Genomic DNA, 22,895 nt, shown 5'->3' on the forward strand with positions numbered 1-22,895 from the left:
ATTTTTTAACGAAAAAAAAAATGGCCCAGAAAAAATCAAATTTTTCGCCGATTCTGAATTTTGGGCAAAGTTTGGTGAGTTTTTGAGCATGTTCAGGGGGTCAAATTAGAGATCAAAAAGCAGAAGAACAAGAAAAATAAAAATAATAATATTTTTAGCAAAAACAATATAGCCGTTTCCACTATAACAACAAATTATACATCGTTTGAAAGCTCTAAGCCTTCCCGATGCCGCCATGGGGTGGAATCATCATTACGAGCGCTTACGCGCTTGTCACTCCCTATTCCGTCGGGATGCCCCGCCCACTCCCCATAGACTTCCATTAATTTGAGCAGATACAAGCATGGCCCATGCCTGCGGCATGGATTCTCGCGTACGGGACGATGCCAGGAGGGTTTTTGGAGGAATGCAGCGCTTCGCGCTGCTGTTGTCAACAATTAGTGAATGGGCTACGCCCATTCACTAATTGTTGACTATTTCTGTCATAGCAGGAGTAAGTATGCATGATCCATGCCTTCGGCATGGGCTAGTTCACTGTACTTGCCAGGGGCGACGGGGTACCAAACATGCGGGCTGCGCCCGCATGTTTGGTCAGACAGTTGCAACGCTGCCTTCGGCAGCGTTGCGGGAGCAATAGGCCCTCCCCCTGCTGGGGCTCGGGCCTAATAATAAAAATAATAATATTTTTAGCAAAAACAATATAGCCGTTTTTTCTATAACAACAAATTATACATCGTTTGAAAGCTCTAAGCCTTCCCCATGCCGCCATGGGGTGGAATCACCATTACGAGCGCTTACGCGCTCGTCACTCCCTATTTCGTCGGGATGCCCCGCCCACTCCCCATAGACTTCCATTGATTTGAGCAGAAACAAGCATGGCCCATGCCTGCGGCATGGATTCTCGCGTACGGGACGATGCCAGGAGGGTTTTTGGAGGAATGCAGCGCTTCGCGCTGCTGTTGTCAACAATTTGTGAATGGGCTACGCCCATTCACAAATTGTTGACTATTTCTGTCATAGCAGGAGTAAGTATGCATGATCCATGCCTTCGGCATGGGCTAGTTCACTGTACTTGCCAGGGGCGACGGGGCACCAAACATGCGGGCTGCATGACAGTTGCAACGCTGCCTTCGGCAGCGTTGCGGGAGCAATAGGCCCTCCGCCCTGCTGGGGCTCGGGCCTAATAATAAAAATAATAATATTTTTAGCAAAAACAATATAGCCGTTTCCACTATAACAACAAATTATACATCGTTTGAAAGCTCTAAGCCTTCCCGATGCCGCCATGGGGTGGAATCATCATTACGAGCGCTTACGCGCTCGTCACTCCCTATTCCGTCGGGATGCCCCGCCCACTCCCCATAGACTTCCATTGATTTGAGCAGATACAAGCATGGCCCATGCCTGCGGCATGGATTCTCGCGTACGGGACGATGCCAGGAGGGTTTTTGGAGGAATGCAGCGCTTCGCGCTGCTGTTGTCAACAATTAGTGAATGGGCGTAGCCCATTCACTAATTGTTGACTATTTCTGTCATAGCAGGAGTAAGTATGCATGATCCATGCCTTCGGCATGGGCTAGTTCACTGTACTTGCCAGGGGCGACGGGGTACCAAACATGCGGGCTGCGCCCGCATGTTTGGTCGAACAGTTGCAACGCTGCCTTCGGCAGCGTTGCAACTGCGGGAGCAATAGGCCCTCCGCCCTGCTGGGGCTCGGGCCTAATGAAATGGAACGTATGGATCCCGCCTCCTGAGGGATTACACAGACATCTTAACACGTAAACCGTTTCAGTCTCAAAATACTTAAACTGAACAGGGACAACATAGGGATGTTTCCATAGGCGCGGTGCGGTCAAAAGTGATCCGTACCACCCGGTCTGAGGAGTCTGAAGGGGCCATGGAAGGTGCTAGCTTCCAGAGGGCGCTAGCCTGCTTCAGTCCCACAGAGCGGCGCAACGCAAGATGATTGGACAAGCGATAACAAAAGAGAACGCAGACTCAGGTCAAAACTAAACAGCAAAAACATCATACAACAAGAAATAATCAGTCCTCACAAATGGCTGACTTGATCTGGTGACAAACTGCCATATTTACAGCGATAATAACTGTATTTGTTGAACTAATAGACTAGTGTATGTTAGCATAAGCAGTTTCCTGTTAAAGGCACTAACCCTAACCCGGAAGCTGTGTCTTGTTTCCTCTAGCTTTACTTCTTTTTGTGCTTCATCAAAAATAGCCTTATGAAGATATTACTGTCCGATACATCAGTTAAAAGCTTAAGACTCTCTCTCTCTAGAATACAATGACTATATCCAACTTACGAACAGATGAATGCCTCAATATTTAGTGCAGCTCCATTTTTCTGTGGAGGAGTTTGGTTGTGTGTCTGTATTACAGCTGAATGCATCTCCAGGGTGAGGCTCCTGTTTGTGTGCACTCTGACCATTCATGGCTCTGACTGTGGCAGCAATGGATTAAAATGCTCTGAACTAAGCTACGAACGCAAGAATAAAAGTTAATTTCAGCACGGATCACACCAGGTACAACATAGGACTTATTTTTATCAAAGTCAGTGTGGAGATTCTGGTCAGCTAGCACACACACTGCTGCTACCGCTGTCAATGACAAAATGCTGGCTTATATTGACTACGGACAATAATTTGAAGTCATAAATCTTAATTATAAAGAGTTGTGATCTTCGGTGGCTTGTCTGAGCGGTGAGTGTTGTCAATTTGATGGCTTTTGTTCACTTTAGTTAGCGCTTAGCACATGAAGTGTTACTACAACATTGTAAACATAGCCTCTGTCTTATTGGCTTATAGCTGTATCCGTGCTTACTGGACTGACGTTAATGGTCAGAATGTACATTAATTACCGCAAGCATACACATGAATTAGGCCTATATTTATTAGGCCTATAAGCGATTTATTTGATATTACTAAATATATATGCAATAATATCAGTACTTCTAACTTCCTTACATATCAGTCCCCCAAAACCCATGTCGGTCAGGCCCTAATGCAATCCGCCATTAAGAGAAACGTCAAGATAACAACAATCCTAAAATACAAATAGAGCAACTATACTTTTATTTTCTATTCAGTAACAAGAGCCAATAACAAAATGCTTTGGCTTACAAACCTGACTTGACAGACTGGCTTTTCTGATCTGGGTTGGTGCACTTCACTGACCTGCATCTGCCACTGAACCAATAGAGGAAACGCAGCTCAACAGAAGATTAGGGTGAATTTATTTCCTGTGTGTCCCAACAAGAATAGTCCAGAATAATAAGACATGAGAAGCTACCCCCCCCCCCCCCCCCCCCCCCCTCTAAACAATGGCAAACAACATACCTGCACTGCACTGCATTACCATGGAGAGGACAATTCTGTGATTGCTCCTTCAAAATAAAATTCTGCACATGATGGTTTTTGTTATAAATATATCAGCTCTTAAGAACACGTTTGATCAAACATTTTGTCAAAATAACTTCTATTTCCATACCTGACAAATCATTCAGAAAACAGTCCCTCACATGTGCAGAGCCACTCGGACGCTAATGCCATCGCTGTAAGCCACTAAATCAAACTAAACTTTGTAGGACACATCTCTGAGGACCAAGCACAAAACTGTCTTTAGTGTGTTCCTGCAGAACAGAATGAGCCAATGCTGGGGTTCCTCTCAAGAGCTGATGCTCTAACTGTTTTTCTCTATCAGTGCACCTCTCCCTCCCTCTGCTCTCCCAGAGATGACTCACCGGCCGTGGGCACGGCAGCGCCGGAGCTCCTGCTGCTGTCTCTGAGGAGCTCCAGCGGCTGGTGGCTGTCCGTTCCCGACGTGGAAAAGCAAGACTCTGTTTCATAGATGGTCTGTAACATGGTGCACAGTCCTGACACGGGGGGATGTAACAACATGCCAGGACCAGAGGCGCCACTTTCCCAAAACACCAGTCAGTGTGTCCCAGATGTCAACATGGCTTTCTCAAGAGACACTGCAAAATGTCACTGAAAGCCTGACATTGAAAAATGCTCCAATCCTCTCCCTCAGAAAGTATCTGGACATTAGGAAACTTCACAAACAGCTTTGCCGGTGCCTTTTAAATTCCAGCTTCTATTATGTTGGTCAGTCAAAATCTGCTTGTTCTGCAGTCCTATTCAGTAGTTCTCAAAAAATGAGAATTCATGATTCCAGAAGACTTCAGCAAATGTCACAACCTTCTCAAGCAGTGACAATATTAGTCATTTTCAAAAATGCTGGTCATTTAAAAAATATCAGTCAAAAAAAACATAGAGAGTTATGTGTGACGGTCGAGCCGCCAGCATCAGTTCTCAAACTCCTTCAGCCGGCTTCTGTGGAGACCAGAGCCAGTGGGGAAAGCAGAGAAGCTACAGCTGCTTCCACATCTGAGACTCGAGCGAAAGGTGAATTCCCCTGCACGGCGCATCAAAGCCTCCTCGTGCCCATCTCCTCCTGTCGGACAAGAACTGGCCCAGAAGACATGGAGGAAGGGAGGCGAGGACGCAAATAGCTTTGGGAGAGCGCTCCCCGAGGTTCCATGTTTCCAAAATTAGAACGAAGCGCAGAGAGAATGACAGAAGAGAGAGGGAAGTGGGAATGAAGCAGAAAATTAAAAACAAACCAAAAAAGAAACAATAAAATGAAAGAAGAGAGAAATAAGTTTAAAAAAAGGAGAGCTGGGCGAAACAGCTGCCGGTCAGACTGCTAGTATTGAGTGTCTGCAAATGTGAATGAACAACAGCGGAGAGAAAAAGAGAGCGAGGGAGGAAGAGAGAGAGAGAGAGAGAGGAGGGAGGGAAAGTGGATCAGTGAGAGGAGAGGAAGTGGAAAGACAAGGGAAGTCCTTATACAAGGCTCTGATCCTCGCTTCACACTGCTACTTTTACTGCTATAGAAAAAGGACATTTACTAACAGAGCGAGAGATGGAGGTAGCGGTGGGGAACATGGAGCTGAAAATAGCCTCGTCGGGAGGAGGAGCCGCGGGATAAAAATAGCGCAGAGTAGAGCAGTAAGCCTCCAGCCAGTGTTGTCGGTGGGGGGTTGTCATGGCGCTGTGGCTTCTTCACCTGACGACTGGAAATGAGCCTGGGCGTCTTTAATCGCGGGGGCCGATCAAATTACAGCACCTCCACGGCCCACATCCCCAGGTGAGAGGAGGGAAGCGGGGGTGGGCCCGGTGTACTCTTTAACCCTGGTAGCTATGGCGACCCGATCTGTTACCTTGACCCGTCTGCTGGGGCACGGTGGCGACGTGGGACGGTGGCAGCTTATGGTGGCAGATGCTTGAATTAATGAGGCCTGTCACCGGTTACATAATCATCAGAAGATTGATTGGACGGGATATAAAATGTTGAGAGAACACGCTGACATATTATGAACACACTCAGCGATTCAGAGGAAATGTGGCCAGAGACATTTTGAGTGGCAGTACCAGTGATGTCAATAAATGTTGTTAGTGCAGCGAGATTATGCAACGGAACGGGGTCGGAACTGAACGGATTCCTCAACAAAATTCAACTAAACTGTCTCCAACGTAAAGAAAAAACACAACTAACCCGACGTATGTTCTGGGAAGCATGTAAATCAGGGCTAGGCAATTTAATAAATCTTTGAAATTGATTGTTGTTGTTGTTGTTTTTTGTCCAATGGCATTGATTCATAGTCTGTCTTGTTTCTGTTCATGCAATCAATATTGAATATACTATTATTCCTGTGTCTTTGATGAGAAAAGGTTCATTGTAAAGTTGTAAATTGATTATGAAAGCGTCAAATGTATTCTGCATAATATATGTACTATATTATGCAATATGACCCCCCCATAAATTAAGAAAAATAAGTGTTTCATTCCCTTATACACATGTTTTTGTATATTTTTAGCATCTCAAACAATAATTCTTATATGTGCACTTTTCTAACGTGGATTACCATACAGTCTGCATTATAAGGGCTCTACAAATAGCAAGGGGAATTTTGGAAGCCTGGCACTTAAAATAAACCTAAAATAAGTCTCCATTAATATTTAAGTCAATCTAAAACAGTCATCTCGTCCTTCATCAGATGGTGTACTGCCGCTGGGGAACGTCCACGGAAAACCACGGAAAAGCCTTTTTTTAGAAGCAGAAGACGAGGTTGCACTCGCTTCATCGTCAGTGCGCATATTATTAATTGAAAGTGCTGGCTGCTATTTATAGGCTTTGTTTGTTCCATTCACTTGAGCAAAAAAAAAGGACATAAAGGTGAGTTTTTTAAAGAACAGAACTCATACAGCGCGAGTTCAGAGGTAATTTTAGATAGAAATGAATAAATGGTTCATGGGGAAATGCTGCTTATTGTGAAAAGTATGGTAATGTAAAAGTGTTATAAAACATATCCAAACCAGTGTCTTTACAAGATTATAACTGATACCAGAGCACAATGGCCATATCACCAAATAAGTAACCGTGCCACATCATTGTACTTAACTCCTCATGTTAATGGGATGAGGTAAACTGTGATTTATGGCCTTTTATAGTACAAATCAATCAAATCAGTATTACACAGGACAGATCAGCCAACAGCACCTTTAACAGTAAAACATGTCTACTGCAAAGTTCATATAAATACACACGTTTAATAGTAAATCTGAATATTTCCACACAAATCTTCTCCTGTTTGCTTTCCTATCACTCCCTGGTGCATTCATCCCACCTCCTCTTCATCACCTCCCTCCTCCTCTGCCTCAGCGCGGTGTAAACAGCTCAGTGTCCTGCAGCAGCTTCAGGGATGTCTCACTGTGACACACAAGGACGCACGGGCACCAAGACAAGTACACAACACGCATACATTGTGTCTGCTCTTATACATCGCTCCCGCCGTTGTGGCCGAGGTGTCCGGCGTTCGGAGCGGACAGAGGAGGTGAGAGTGACCAGTGTTCCTCCAGGTCCATACTAAACACATCTGTTAAAGGTGAGTACTGCAGCAGCCCGGCCGATGACTCATCTTTGCGTTTCTATTTGAGGCGCATCAACCCCAGGAGTCTGCGCTGTGGCTGTCTGTACTCCGCCAGTATGTACTATATTTGTATCCATGACGACCGAGTTACAGCCAGTCACTCGAGCCGTCACCCCAGGACTCGGCGGAGATGTGGTTCAGGAACACTCCACAGGTGAGACGATAACGCGAGGCTAAAGTCGACTGATTGCACCAGCGTTTACTCTTAAGAGCTGACGAGAGCCGGAGTTTTACGTTGAGAAAACACATTTACACCTGAATGTCAAGTCAAACATGATATGCAACAGAACATAACACTATTAAAATACAAGTATTTAGAGAAGGTGTTGCAGATTATGTGTGGAATGACATGAATGCGTCAATCTTTAAAAAATCAGCAGGACTATTACTGTGAGAGAGCAGAGAGTTACAGAACACTTTACTAAAGGCTGAATCATATGAAGTTCACAGCTTTAAAACAGCTTCATTAAGATGGCAACATTATGACTGCCAACGCTCATGCGATCCACTCTCCTTCAGCTCATTTGTGATCAACAATATGAGGTTTGGGTTTATCTAAACCTCTTTCATGTTTAGCATTTCATATGGACCTAAAGTTGGTGGTTCAAGCATATTTTGTCCAATATGGAACAATTTGTAATAAATAAAATACATGATACCCCTTTGAATAAATGACAATAAGACAATAAGGCATTATACAGGATTCTAAATACTTACACACACTGACTCATATCACTTACATTTTAATCCACTTCCAATTAGTGATGTCCCCCATGATGCCACAATGAGTCCATCTGACAGTTAGTAAGCAGTCTTTGGCTATAATCCTGACAGATCACTGCATAAGCCTCATAAAACACTCCAGCTTGTTCTGCGTGTTCTGAGGTATGAACAGATGAAATGCTCCACGTGAACACACTGAAACCTGTAGATTTCATATTTTTGCTATTTTTATGCTATTTTTTTTGTTTTCCCTAAAATGTTTTAATTTAAAGACACTCAAAACACAACAGCTGGGGACACAAACGAAGAGCAAAAGAAAGTAACAATAATACAAGTAATGAAATAATGACAAATAATTAAAGGCATATAACGTCCCATCGCACCCGGACAAGTTTTTCAAACGTCACCGTCTTCAAACGAGTGATTAGAGGCTTCAAGATGGAGATGCACGGCACTCTGCGGTCCTGAACTTGTATTTCTTCTGTGCTGATAAAGCCTCTTGTGTAGAGGCTGTTTGGTCTCACCTATGTACCGTTCTGGCCTGTCGGAAAAACTGCAGAGAATTTTTAGACAACACGAAGTCCCTGTTTATTTTAAACCAGGAAACACTTTAAGACAAAAACTGGTTCACCCTAAGGACAAGTTGCCGACTCAAAAACAGAGCAATGTAGTTTATTCGATCCAATGCAGTGAAGAAAGCTGTAAAGAACGGTACATAGGTGAGACAAAACAGCCTCTACACAAGAGGCTTTATCAGCACAGAAGAAATACTAGTTCAGGACCTCAGAGTGCCGTGCATCTCCATCTTGAAGCCTCTAATCACTCGTTTGAAGACGGTGAGGTGAAGGTTTTAAGCAGGGAGAAAAGATGGTTTGAAAGAGGAGTCAAGGAAGCTATTTTTGTTAAAAAAGAAAGACCTTCTTTAAACAGAAATGGAGGGCTAAGGTTTAATCTTCCTGTTATTTATAATGGAATACTGAACCCCTGGAAAGGTAGAGGACCAGTACCAGGACATTTAGATGCTAATCAGGTACTCAGGGTGGTTGAGCCAGGGTCTCACAAAGACAAAGAGGATTCTAATAGGCCATTAAAATTCTGAATAGGCTAGCTCGGTAGATACAAGGGGGGAGTTTCTGTTGAAACAAACAACTCTTTCTACTTCAGGAAGGCTCCTCCCAATGGGCGGGTCTTACCACAGAACAGTATTAATATCGGAGTTCTCGATCTAAATTCTTTTATTGACAATGACTCTTGGATGAGAGTCGAAACGTCTATTTTTTCAAACTGAGTCCAGATGACTACAACTGAAGCTTTTTCTACCACGTTAATAATAATATTTTGGAGCAACAGGGCAGGCCCAAAACAGGTGGTAGTGGTTTGCCTCGGCCCGCCACAGTTTCTCCAACAGTCTGTCAACAGTCAGTCATTTCCCTGTGAGTAATGGGCACTTTGACATCGTGATATGAAATAACGTGACACATTTTTCCAACTAAATTCCCTCCAGACATGTGATGTTGTGGTTCAGCTTCCCACTGCTCGTCTGTCAGAACAAAATGACCTTCACTTTCCCATTTGTTTTTATTCAGTAGAGTAGTTCTCCAGGTTAATGATGCATTGATATAGTTTAGATATAGCAATAACCTCTTGCAAGTTCTAATTTATAGGTCTTAATAAAAAGTCAATAAGAAGGTTAGAATAGTTGTTTCTTTGTTTATTTTTTTGGTTATAATAACTCCTTATTCATAAATACCTGTTGAAGTCCTGTTCCTCCAAGTCAAAGGATTATTTTAACATGTCAAAACTTTTCATATGATTATTATCATATCTGGCCATTTCAACCCTTCTTAATAATGATAAATCTAAACTGAAACTAAACAGTCACAAATTAGACATTTTATGACTTTTATTGTAGCCAGTCGAAAACGACAACAATTTACACCAGTGCATTGTTTTAGCTCAATGCAACAGAAGAGCAGGAGCAGAGGCAGATTTCCATCAAGACTTTGAGGTATTTCAACTTGGATTACTTCAAAATGAACATATCATTCATTATTATGTCTTTAATTCCCAAACAAATATGCTTTTAGTCGTTTTCTAAATTAAAATAATGTATACATTTTTTAAAAACACTTACAAACGACACCTGTCTCCAGTGTGTAATTTAAGCATTGGCACGCCCTCTGCTGTCAGCAGTGGGATTAAACAATCCATTAGGCACTGAGACCGCTAACACGCGGCAGAAATGCACAGATTGAATCCTGTTATGGTTTATTATTATTATTTATCTGTGACGCCACAATCCAGGGACAACTGGAACTGACTGACCATGAATGAAGCAAAATACAACTCCATGTATGTTTTTTAATGAGGGGGATTCTTTAATATGGTTTAATATGGTTGAAAGCACAAGCTTTTTTTGGCGTATTAATCACAATTTTAGATTTTTAATTATTTCACACATCTAAATACACTACTATTATAATTTATGTGTTTGTATTTCATAATAAAGCACATGTTTCAAGTAAATATGGAAGGGTTGGGTGGGGTTCAAGGCCCCTCATTGTGAATGTAACTGGCTCTTATGTAAGATGTTGGGATTGGCCTGTTGGGATTGGCCTGGCATTTACCAGTGTTCTGTAGTTGGGCTGGTGGAAGATTTGGCCAATGTTTCTCATTTTAGGGCTCACACGCAACCTTTACTTTCGTCACGTGCGCGTGGCGTCCAACACCAGAACTCTGCTTTGTTTTGCCGTATCGCTCTCCACCGCGCCGCCCTCCTAAACGTCAGCTGGCGAGTGACGTGTGCTCGTCCATCTGAGGACCGATGGATTCTGTGGGTAAATGTAACTATGTGCTAACAGCGCTGCTCATGTTCTTCTTTCAGGTGAGTCTTGCTGCATAATCTAAAGGAGCGCGATTAATCTGCGTAAACTCGTGATGAATGTGTCCATTTTCTATGATTAGTCAAAGTCAAAACAAGTGAGTGCAACAGAATGGAGAGTCGTTAATAATAATTAGATTGCAAATACCTTAAAAGATAAGTTCTAGTTAAAGAGCGTTGTTCCTAACACTGAACAGAAGCAGTTATGCCCAGCATCACCACAGACACTTACCTGAGTTGTGCGGTGAACTCATGAAGCTGGTGCTCGTCCTGCTCTGGCCTGGTCCCTTCCACTGTGAGCTGGAGTGTTAGAGCGGGTCCTCCATGGCAGGCGGCGGAGGTGCAGAGAGACAGGTGAGTCACGCTCCTTCTCTGCAAACAAGACAAAACGCACCAGTCAGACGTCATTAATTACAGATAAAGGCACACTGACATTTACTTAATGTGTGGGCAGGTGTGCGGCGCGCTGCTGCAAAAAAGGCTTATAACTTTGCACAAAAGGCGACTTTCAGAAAGCCTCGTTCATTATTTAGGCCATGTGTCACCCGCGAGTCCAGCCTGTTGATGGTCTGGATATTACATCTGACCACTCTGAGATAAAACAGTCCCACCTGATGCTTTCTGTCCTTCCTGACCCAAAGCCTCACATCAAAGAGCCGCTCTCCTTTATCTTTGTGTACACGTCTTTTCAGAGCTGCTTTTAATTAACCTACCACTACGAATGAATAGAACAAAAGCCATTCTTGTAATGACTTAGTGCTTAACTACGTTTATGAGCTGCATTTACTCCAACTTACGAGCAGAAAGAAACAAAACACACAAGAAAAGTCATCTTAAGAAGGTTTTTTAACGTACAAAAATTATATAATTTATATTTATATATATATATATATATATATATATAATTTTTTTTTACCACCATATTATAATATTTTGTGTCGCCCTAAATTGTGAAACTCTCAGAAGAAATCTGCTCTATTACGACAATGTCTATTTTGTCTTTACACTTAAAGCTTAGGGCCTATTTTTTCAAAAAACGCCATTTAAAGCTCAAGCTGCTCCTGAACCCTCTGGAGCACTGGAAGAACAACTTTTAGGACTACGACAAAGTCTGGGGAATAAAGTCTGGCGGTAATGCGACACTCGGCTGTCGACCGCCATAAAACAATAACAACAGCAATAACAGTCTAAGGAATAAAGTCTGGCGGTAATGCAACACTCGGATGCCAACCTCCATAAAACAACAACAACAACCCTCTGGAGCCTCTGGAGCCTCTGGAACCTCTGAACCCTCTGAACCCTCTGGAGCCTCTGGAGCCTCTGGAGCCTCTGGAACCTCTGAACCCTCTGGAGCCTCTGGAGCCTCTGAACCCTCTGAACCCTCTGGAGCCTCTGGAGCCTCTGGACCCTCTGAACCCTCTGGAGCCTCTGGAGCCTCTGGAGCCTCTGAACCCTCTGGAGCCTCTGGAGCCTCTGGAGCCTCTGGACCCTCTGAACCCTCTGGAGCCTCTGGAGCCTCTGGAACCTCTGGAGCCTCTGGAGCCTCTGAACCCTCTGAACCCTCTGGAGCCTCTGGAGCCTCTGGAACCTCTGGAACCTCTGAACCCTCTGAACCCTCTGGAGCCTCTGGAGCCTCTGGAGCCTCTGGAGCCTCTGAACCCTCTGAACCCTCTGGAGCCTCTGGAACCTCTGAACCCTCTGGAGCCTCTGGAGCCTCTGAACCCTCTGAACCCTCTGGAGCCTCTGGAGCCTCTGGAGCCTCTGAACCCTCTGGAGCCTCTGGAGCCTCTGGAACCTCTGGAACCTCTGGAACCTCTGAACCCTCTGAACCCTCTGGAGCCTCTGGAACCTCTGAACCCTCTGGAGCCTCTGGAGCCTCTGGAGCCTCTGGAGCCTCTGGAGCCTCTGGAGCCTCTGGAGCCTCTGAACCCTCTGAACCCTCTGGAGCCTCTGGAGCCTCTGGAACCTCTGAACCCTCTGGAGCCTCTGGAGCCTCTGAACCCTCTGGAGCCTCTGGAGACTCTGGAGCCTCTGGAGCCTCTGGAGCCTCTGGAGCCTCTGGAACCTCTGAACCCTCTGAACCCTCTGAACCCTCTGGAGCCTCTGGAGCCTCTGGAACCTCTGAACCCTCTGGAGCCTCTGGAGCCTCTGGAGCCTCTGGAGCCTCTGGAGCCTCTGGAGCCTCTGGAGCCTCTGAACCCTCTGGAGCCTCTGGAGCCTCTGGAGCCTCTGAACCCTCTGAACCCTCTGGAGCCTCTGGAGCCTCTGGAACCTCTGGAGCCTCTGGAGCCTCTGGAGCCTCTGAACCCTCTGAACCCTCTGGAGCCTCTGGAGCCTCTGGAGCCTCTGGAGCCTCTGAACCCTCTGGAGCCTCTGGAGCCTCTGGAGCCTCTGGAGCCTCTGGACCCTCTGAAGCCTCTGGAGCCTCTGAACCCTCTGAACCCTCTGGAGCCTCTGGAGCCTCTGGAGCCTCTGGAGCCTCTGGAGCCTCTGGAGTCTTTGTGAAACGGGGACTCTGTCGTTTTGGACTCTGGTGTCTGATTTACTCTAATCATAAGTAGATACGAGCTCTGCACAGAGAAAATCTGATTTTAAATCCCTCCAGTGAAGCTGGTTTCTGGATCGGCTGATTGACATGAAAATTAGCTTTAATTGGGTTCTGACAATTTCCTTTTAAAAACTGAAGGTAAATTGACTAAAAAAATGTTTTAAGGACTTGTATTAAAGCAAAAATGTGCAGGCGGAATCCATATCAAAGTCCTAATCATTTCTCATGTTATTTTTGACTTGTGGGTTTGGAGCACAAACTGACCCTGGTCAGAAAGATGGATTTGACTGGAAATAAGGGGGAAATAACAGTTTTTAGTTTGATGTACAACAGTTCAAGCAGCTTGAGAGTTCCCGTTTATAAGATGGTGGATAAAATGGAATAAATAAAGAAAAAGTCCAAGGAGTTAATCAGCTGATTTGTGGCGTGACGGACTGAGCCCAAATTTCAATTCATTTTTGTAACGCCCAAAATCACAACAGCAGTTGAGTTCCTCAGAGGATAAAATGTGCTGCATCACTGCTCTTTAAAAGGTGAACTCTAGTACAATAGAAACAACATGCTCACACCAGTATATACACCTTTACTAGCTCTTTCCATGTGTCGACAGATTTAACAGTAATAACACAGGACATGCAGCAGCTGAGATCCAATAAAAACACAGCTTCAAGAAACGCTTTAAGAAAGGCGCTCAAACGCTGTAGTGCTGTAGTGCTGTAGTGCTGTAGTGCTGTAGTGTTGTAGTGTTGTAGTGTTGTAGTGCTGTAGTGCTGTAGTGCTGTAGTGCTGTAGTGCTGTAGTGTTATAGTGCTGTAGTGCTGTAGTGCTGTAGTGCTGTAGTGCTGTAGTGCTGTAGTGATGTAGTGCTGTAGTGCTGTAGTGCTGTAGTGCTGTAGTGATGTAGTGATGTAGTGTGTAGTGTTGTAGTGCTGTAATGCTGCAATGCTGCAGTGTTGTAGTGTTGTAGTGCTGTAGTGATGTAGTGCTGTAGTGATGTAGTGATGTAGTGTGTAGTGCTGTAGTGCTGTAGTGTTGTAGTGTTGTAGTGCTGTAGTGATGTAGTGCTGTAGTGATGTAGTGCTGTAGTGTGTAGTGCTGTAGTGCTGTAGTGTGTAGTGCTGTAGTGCTGTAGTGTTGTAGTGTTGTAGTGCTGTAGTGATGTAGTGCTGTAGTGATGTAGTGATGTAGTGTGTAGTGCTGTAGTGCTGTAGTGTTGTAGTGCTGTAATGCTGTAGTGTTGTAGTTGTAACACTAACTTAAAATAATACGCATTTGACTGTCAGAAATGACTAAGTTCGGCCACAGGAGCTTGTGGGGAAAAAAAAGTAACACAGGAGGACGTTGTAGTATAAATTGTATTAATATAAATAAATATAAACAAATATTCAAAACAACAAAAAAGGTTCCCAGCAAAGTTCTGTTCCTTTGGGTGCTTAAGTTCAGTTTGTAGGATCTCAAAAAAAGGTGAATATATTCCGAGTGAAACGAAAAAAATATTCCAACTTAGGGTGTCCGTATCCGGGGAAAAAACAAAGAGTGATCCTACCAGATTCTTAGGTCACATGGGTCGCTCGCCACCTCTTGCAGAGGATAAGAATCAGGGGGTGTCAGGGGGGAAAAAAAAACCTGACCTATAAAACAGAGGTCATTGAGTCTTGGAATGATCTGTAACCGCTTCAGTTAGTTTCGAGACGTTTAACAGTTCATAACCATACGTTTTCAGTCCACAGCCGGAGCAGGAAGCGGAAATGGCTTGGTGGTTCGGCCATTTTTATACTAGCGCCCCTTGTGGTTGGGCCAATGAAAGTGTATGAGGGGGCAATATCAATCATTTAGAACCGGATTTGAGACATGGGTTACAGGGTCCCCCCCTGACCTCATGTACGTCCCCGTACATGGACTGGACTGACAGCTGTCAGATGGATGGCCAGGAGAGTGTTGATAACCAATATCCTCCTCAGGCACGGCAATTGAAAACACTTTTCCAAGTCCATCAAATAGTGATTGTATGCTTTTCAGAATTGGATGGCCCAGATGGCTGTAGTGTAGTCTGTCTGGTGGGCGTCTTGCTCTTGTTGAGCTTCTTTTTGGTTGTTCCGGGGTGAATGTTTCAGACTCAGGACCAGAAGGTAGGGTCTGCACTGAATGTGGTGAGTCAGGTTCAGAGTCAGGTTCAGAGCCAGAGTCAGCAATTGAGTTCTCACTTTCAGGGTCTGGAGGGTTTGTTTCAGGATCTATTGGTTCTTGCTGAATATCAGTGCAGTGTTCAACTTGGGCAAGAATTTCTGTTTCAGTGTCTGATGAATGTTCTGGCAGTTCTGATATTGGATCTTGAATTTCAGGAACAATTTTTTCGGTAGGAATGTTCAAGGTAGTTATAAATCGTGTAGGCTCTGAGTAAGGTAAGTTGTACCAATTGGTTGGCAGTATTTCTTCATCGGATAGTGGTTCATCTTCAGCAATTTCAGTGTCTGTCGTTAGATGTACTGGCGGTTTTACTGTTCTTTTGGCATGTGATGGCTGGACTTGAGCTGTGACAGGTAGGTATCCACAAGGCAAAAGTAGGTCTCGATGGAGTGTTCTTAATGGTTTGTCGGCGTGTTCAAGACGTACGGTGTATACAGGTAAATTTGTAGCCTTCTTCACCACCACATATGGTTCCGATTCCCATTTGTCTGCAATTTTGTGTTTTCCTCTAAGTCTGACGTTCCGGACAAGAACTCGATCTCCCACTTCAAGTTCAGATGCAATGACTTTTTGGTCGAAGCGTCTCTTATTCTTCAGCATACTTTTACTTGCATTCTCTGAAGCCAATTGGTAACTTTTATCCAGATGTAATTTTAGCTTCTGAACATATTCAGAGTGATTCAGACTGGATTTGGACACAGGCAGGCCAAATATTAGATCTATTGGGAGTCGTGGCTGGCGACCAAACATTAGTTCATATGGGGTGAATCCAGTAGTGTCGTTTTTAGTGCAATTGTAAGCATGAACAAGTGGTTTTACAAAGTCTTTCCAATGAGTTTTTTCCTGTTCTGCCAGCGTACCAAGCATGTCCAGTAATGTTCTATTGAATCTTTCGACGGGGTTTCCTCTTGGGTGATATGGTGTAGTTCTTATTTTGTGAATGCCAGCCAGTGAACAGAGTTCTTTTATTGTTCGTGATTCAAAATCTGGTCCTTGGTCGCTGTGAATTTTCTGTGGAATCCCATAGTGCACAAAGAAATTTTCCCAGAGACTTTTGGCTACAGTTCTCGCCTTCTGATTCGGAGTTGGTATGGCAAGGGCGTATTTAGTAAAATGATCCGTTATGACCAGAATGTCTTTGATTTTGCTTTTATCAGGTTCCAATGTCAGAAAATCAATACAAACAAGTTCAAGTGGTTGGGAAGTTCTGATATTCACCAGTGGTGCAGCCTTTTCTGGTAGTGTTTTGCGTTTTATGCATCTCTCACATGTCTTCACCTTGGTCTGTACATCGTTGGCCATCCGTGGCCAATAAAAACGGTTCCGGACCAGATCCAAGGTACGTTCAATGCCCATGTGGCCCATCTGATCATGTAGGCTGAACAAAACATACGCACGACATTCATGGGGAAGCACAAGCTGATGTTGGAGCTGGTTGCCAAGTTGCCTTCTCCGTACGAGGACGTTGTTATGGAGCTCCAAACGATTTAGGTCCCGTAATAGGAGCGGCAGCTCTGGCAGTTGTTCCCTCAAGGAAGGTGGTGGTGATTCGCCAGTCTCCAATTGTGCTATCACGTGTCTGAGAATAGGATCCGCGCGTTGCTTGTCAGCTATGTCAGATGTGCTCAAGTGAGGATCCAAAGAGGAAGTAAACTGCTCGTCAGCAGTGAAACTATCTGGAAGGCTGTCAGTGGACATAGACAAGGAATGAACGAGAGCATAATCAGGAGCACTACAGATTAGTTGTCTGTCAGAAAGAGCTTGTACAGTATGTTGATCAATTGTTATGACGTTGGGGCATTCGAGATGTTGCTCAGCAAATCTGAGAATTCTGTCCTGTTCTTTTTGTGACATTAGGTCATTTGAGGGTTTTCCATGGGGTCTGCGTGAAAGTCCGTCTGCATCAGCATTTTGTTTTCCAGCCCCGTACGTGATCTTGAAGTAATATGTTGATAGAGCAGATAACCAGCGGTAGCTTGTGGCATCCAGTTTTGCTGAAGTGAGGAGATAAGTTAAAGGATTGCTGTCAGTCACAACAGTGAAAGAGGTACCATACAGGTAATCACTGAATTTTTCAGTGACAGCCCATTTGAGAGCCAGAAACTCCAGCTTGTGGGCTGGGTATCTTGACTCACTCCGGGACAACCCCCTACTGGCGTAGGCAATCACCCTTTTTTCTCCTTTCTGCTCTTGGTACAGTACAGCACCGAGCCCGATGGAACTGGCGTCAGTGTGTAACAGGTAGGGCTTCCTTGGGTCAGCGAAAGCAAGAACTGGGGCAGAGGTTAATTTTTCCTTAATTTTTTCAAATGCTTCTTGGCAGGCAGATGTCCAACGGCCTCCAAATGGCTCTTTCGGATTAAGGTAGTTATCTGGCTTGATCAAGGCCTTCAGTTTCTTTTGGGACGGTGGATATCCAGAGGTAAGTTCATGAAGTGGCTTCACAATGTTTGAGTAGCCTTGCACAAATCTTCTGTAATAACCAGAAAATCCCAAAAATGATCGGAGTTCTTTTAAGTTCTTAGGAATTGGCCATGATCTCAAGGCTTCAGTTTTCTGCGGATCAGTTTCAACACCGTTTCGGGACACAACATGGCCGAGGTAACGGACAGAGGTTTGGAAAAAGATGCATTTTTCGACAGAGAGTTTAAGTCCAAAGTCTTTCAGCCGGTTTAGGACTTTCATAAGTCGTTCCTCATGTTGCTCCAAGGTTGGTGCAAAAACAATGAGGTCATCAATAAACACCAGTACCTCTTTGAGATTCATCTCCCCAACGCATTTTTCCATTAAGCGTTGAAATGTAGATGGAGCATTGGTGACCCCTTGAGGCATCCGATTGAATTCCCAAAATCCTAGTGGGCAGACAAAAGCAGTTTTATCCTTGTCCTTTTCATCCATTTCGATTTGATAATATCCGGACTTTAGGTCCAAAACAGAAAACCATTGAGATCCTGTGAGTGCTGTGAATGTGTCTTCAAGCTTGGGAAGAGCGTAGGCATCCTTTATGGTTTGTAGGTTAAGTTTTCTGTAGTCAATGCAGAGTCGGACACTGCCATTCTTCTTTCTCACGACTACTATCGGTGAGGCAAAAGGTGACTCCGATTCTCTTATTACTCCTGATTCTGACAATTCTTGAAGATGCTTTCTCACAGCATCAATATCTTGAGGATGTATGGGTCGAGGTCTCTGTTTGAATGGCGTTGAATCAAGCAGCTTTATTTGATGTTTTACTCTGTTGGTTCTACCAAAGTCTAAATCATGTCTTGCAAAAACATCCGGGATACTATTAAGTTTTTTGATTATTCTGTTCTTCCACTCAGGAGTGAGAGGAGAGTTTTCAAAGTTGTAGTCAAACTGTGGCTTTGGCAAAGAGTTAGACATGGATTCTGAACCGGTCTGTGCAGCACAGGAAATTGATTGAAATGCACTGATCTCTGCAAGCATGGCACAAGGAGGTAGAGTTACATCGTGGTCAGATTCGTTAGTGACTGGGACTGGCAGGAAAATTGGATTCTGGCTTGAGAAATCAACAAGACAGGACTGGATCATCAACCCGCCAGGCAATTGAAATGAGGTAGGATGTTCAATCATGACGGATTCTTCTGCTTGTAACGAATGTGAGATCACGATGCCATCTAGAAGCATGGTCTGTCCAGCCGGAATAGTTTTTTGAGTTGTGCTGTAGAGTTTCACAATTCCATGATGCTCTTCTCTTTTTAATTTATGTCTGTTTTCAAGTATTTTCAGGACAGCACGATAACCATACGGAACTGGGTTGAAGTCAGGACTTTGCTCATGGTGGACTGTGTAGACAATGTCCAGCGTATTGGTTCCAATAAGGACAAATGGCTGATGGGTTTTAAAGTCAGGCACTACCAGAGCCAACGTGGCAACGTCTATTGGAGTACCCAGGAAGTCGGGAGGAAAAGTGATGTTGAGACTGATGTAGCCCAGATAAGGTACTGCTTGTCCGTTTGCTCCTTCAACTTCAAGAAGGTCGTCCAGAGGTCTGAGTTGATGGTCTGATAGATGAGCGTTGTAAACTGATTCAGGAATGGTGGTAACTTGTGAACCAGTATCCAGCAGACAATTGATTGGTGCATTTTGGATGATAACTTGAGTAGTACATTTGGTACCGATTAGTCCCCTTGGTAATGTGTTGAAAGGTTGTCGAAGTTCATGTTTGGGACACCAAGATGAGGCAGCCTCCGCTTGTCCCGCAGGAGAGACTGATCCTAGTTTAAATGGCTTTGATTGTTGTTCTGCTCCCATTGTGCCTGTTTTTGTTGTAATCGTAATTTATTCTGCTGTACCAGTGTAGGATTAGCTGGTTGGTTGCATGTACTAGCAATGTGGCCATCTTCTCCACACTTGAAACAGAATCCGGGTCTTGGTCGTGTATTCTGGCCTTGGCTTCCGCCTGGTGATTGGAAAGAATGTGCTTTGCTGCGATTGGTGTTTTTCGAAGTCGGGGTGGTTTGAGCGAGGAGTGCTGACATTTGTTGCTGCAGTTTCTTCATTTGCTGTTTTAACTCATTGATTGAAGCAGAGTCTGTATCCGCATGGTTACAGGGACATGTGCTTTGAGCATGAAGAGTTGCTCGCTGCTTGATGGAACTTATGTGTTTCCTCATCAAGCTCTCCTTTACTTGTTGCCTGTCCTCTTCAGTTCTTAGAAGGAGGAGCAGTTCCGCAAAAGATGGAGGATTCTCCCTCTTTTGTTCAAGTTGCAACTTGCTAATAATTATATTGTCCCAGCACCCTCTGCAGAATTGTTTCAGCAATTGTTTGTCGATGTCAGTTGCAGCAACTCCACCTTGTTTGACAACCGTGTTCAGGGTCAGCAGCAGGCGTTGAAGATAACTTGAAGGTTTTTCACCGTGATCTTGAAATGTGTTTAGAAATTGTGCAAATAATTCTTCTCCATCCTGCACAGTGGAGTAAGCAGAGTCCAACACTTGTAGATAGATGGATGGCAATGTGTCAGGTTTCAGGCCCTTTATTACATCAGCAGCGGGTGACAAGAGGCTTTCGCACATTTTTCTGGTCACATGTAGCGGCGGTAAATTCACATCAGCTAACAACAGTTCAATGTGAGATCGCCAGCTTTCATAATCCGTTTCATTTGATGGTTTAGGCACCCTGCCGGAAAAGGGACGAAGTCTTAAGGTGGGTATCGAGTGTGATGTGATCTCTTCGGCTCTCACGATGTGCTCCACAACCATTTTTTGAATTTGGGGTGGATTTAGTTCAGATGGGGAGAGTATTCGGTGCGGAATTTGGTGCTCAGGTAAGGAACGGCTTGAATGTTGTGACGGTACTTGTGGTTGCGATGTTATTGCAGTTGGCGCTCCCTGCTGGCCAGGCATGAGAGAAACTGTTTCCACAATTTGCACTGAGTCATCTCCTCCGCCTGATGCCTCCAAATGTTCACTTATTTGCGACATCACAGTTTGAAGCACTCTTTCAAATCTGTGTCCGCTCCGTCTTGCAAGATGTCTTAGTTCATTTATGTAATTAGGGGGAAAAGCCTCTGCTCCGACTGGGACTGTGTCTTCAATTAACGTAACGCAAAATTTGAGATTAGGTTCGGTCTCAGAAACGTGCGTATACGGCAATATTTTCTTTAGCTCTAACAAAGCTAAGTCATCTTTATACTCAATGATCAGGTTTTTATAAAACAGAGAATCTGCATCGTCAACCAATACTACTTTGAATTGACCATACTGTTTCAGTACATCTAATATTTCATCGTCTTTAGCTGTGTGAGTAACACCAGAAACAGTAACACAATTCATCATGTTCAACCCTGATTTTTCAAACAAATCCATAATATAAATCGGACAAAACAAAATATATTTATACTGATTCACTGTGTATTAACACTTTCATTCACCAACACAGGCTCCTGGCTAGCTCGCCACGTGTAACACTAACTTAAAATAATACGCATTTGACTGTCAGAAATGACTAAGTTCGGCCACAGGAGCTTGTGGGGAAAAAAAAGTAACACAGGAGGACGTTGTAGTATAAATTGTATTAATATAAATAAATATAAACAAATATTCAAAACAACAAAAAAGGTTCCCAGCAAAGTTCTGTTCCTTTGGGTGCTTAAGTTCAGTTTGTAGGATCTCAAAAAAAGGTGAATATATTCCGAGTGAAACGAAAAAAATATTCCAACTTAGGGTGTCCGTATCCGGGGAAAAAACAAAGAGTGATCCTACCAGATTCTTAGGTCACATGGGTCGCTCGCCACCTCTTGCAGAGGATAAGAATCAGGGGGTGTCAGGGGGGAAAAAAAAACCTGACCTATAAAACAGAGGTCATTGAGTCTTGGAATGATCTGTAACCGCTTCAGTTAGTTTCGAGACGTTTAACAGTTCATAACCATACGTTTTCAGTCCACAGCCGGAGCAGGAAGCGGAAATGGCTTGGTGGTTCGGCCATTTTTATACTAGCGCCCCTTGTGGTTGGGCCAATGAAAGTGTATGAGGGGGCAATATCAATCATTTAGAACCGGATTTGAGACATGGGTTACATAGTGTTGTAATGCTGTAGTGCTGTAGTGCTGTAGTGATGTAGTGATGTAGTGTGTAGTGCTGTAGTGCTGTAGTGTTGTAGTGCTGTAATGCTGCAATGCTGCAGTGTTGTAGTGTTGTAGTGCTGTAGTGCTGTAGTGATGTAGTGCTGTAGTGTGTAATGCTGTAGTGCTGTAGTGCTGTAGTGTTGTAGTGTTGTAGTGCTGTAATGCTGTAGTGTTGTAGTGTTGTAGTGTTGTAGTGCTGTAATGCTGTAGTGTTGTAGTGCTGTAGTGCTGTAGTGCTGTAGTGTGTAGTGCTGTAGTGTGTAGTGTTGTAGTGTTGTAATGCTGTAGTGTTGTAGTGTTGTAACGCTGTAGTGTTGTAGTGTTGTAATGCTGTAGTGCTGTAGTGTTGTAGTGTTGTAGTGTTGTAGTGTTGTAGTGCTTTAATGCTGTAGTGTTGTAGGGTTGTAATGCTGTAGTGCTGTAGTGCTGTAGTGCTGTAGTGTTGTAGTGTTGTAGTGTTGTAATACTGTAGTGTTGTAGTGTTGTAGTGCTGTAATGCTGTAGTGTTGTAGTGCTGTAATGCTGTAATGCTGTAGTGCTGTAGTGCTGTAGTGTGTAGTGCTGTAGTGCTGTAGTGCTGTAATGCTGTAGTGCTGTAATGCTGTAGTGTTGTAGTGCTGTAATGCTGTAATGCTGTAGTGTTGTAGTGCTGTAATGCTGTAATGCTGTAGTGCTGTAGTGCTGTAGTGCTGTAATGCTGTAGTGCTGTAATGCTGTAGTGCTGTAGTGTTGTAGTGCTGTAGTGTTGTAGTGTTGTAGTGTTGTAATACTGTAGTGTTGTAGTGCTGTAATGCTGTAGTGTTGTAGTGCTGTAATGCTGTAATGCTGTAATGCTGTAGTGTTGTAGTGCTGTAGTGTTGTAGTGTTGTAGTGTTGTAATACTGTAGTGTTGTAGTGCTGTAATGCTGTAGTGTTGTAGTGCTGTAATGCTGTAATGCTGTAGTGTTGTAGTGCTGTA

The 22,895-nt window shown here is 44.0% G+C and overlaps 1 protein-coding gene across 3 annotated transcripts in view; it reads right to left on the reverse strand.

Moving 5' to 3' along the window:
* Nucleotides 1-22,895, reverse strand: part of hdac5 (histone deacetylase 5) — an 85,675-nt gene that overhangs the window by 49,032 nt on the left and 13,748 nt on the right. The window contains exon 2 of one of the 3 annotated variants that reach the window (XM_072443668.1): nucleotides 10,846-10,985. In XM_072443668.1, coding sequence (XP_072299769.1) covers nucleotides 10,846-10,867 — 22 coding nt within the window. In that variant the 5' untranslated portion in view covers nucleotides 10,868-10,985. Of the gene's footprint in view, nucleotides 1-3,757; nucleotides 4,643-10,845; nucleotides 10,986-22,895 lie in introns of those variants that run through there. The other 2 variants (XM_072443666.1, XM_072443667.1) reach the window with 2 other exon arrangements.

Source organism: Eucyclogobius newberryi, unplaced genomic scaffold (assembly GCF_026437365.1).
Source record: "Eucyclogobius newberryi isolate DKJ021-1_F unplaced genomic scaffold, fEucNew1.0.hap1 SCAF_13, whole genome shotgun sequence".
NCBI classification, from domain to species: domain Eukaryota; kingdom Metazoa; phylum Chordata; class Actinopteri; order Gobiiformes; family Gobiidae; genus Eucyclogobius; species Eucyclogobius newberryi.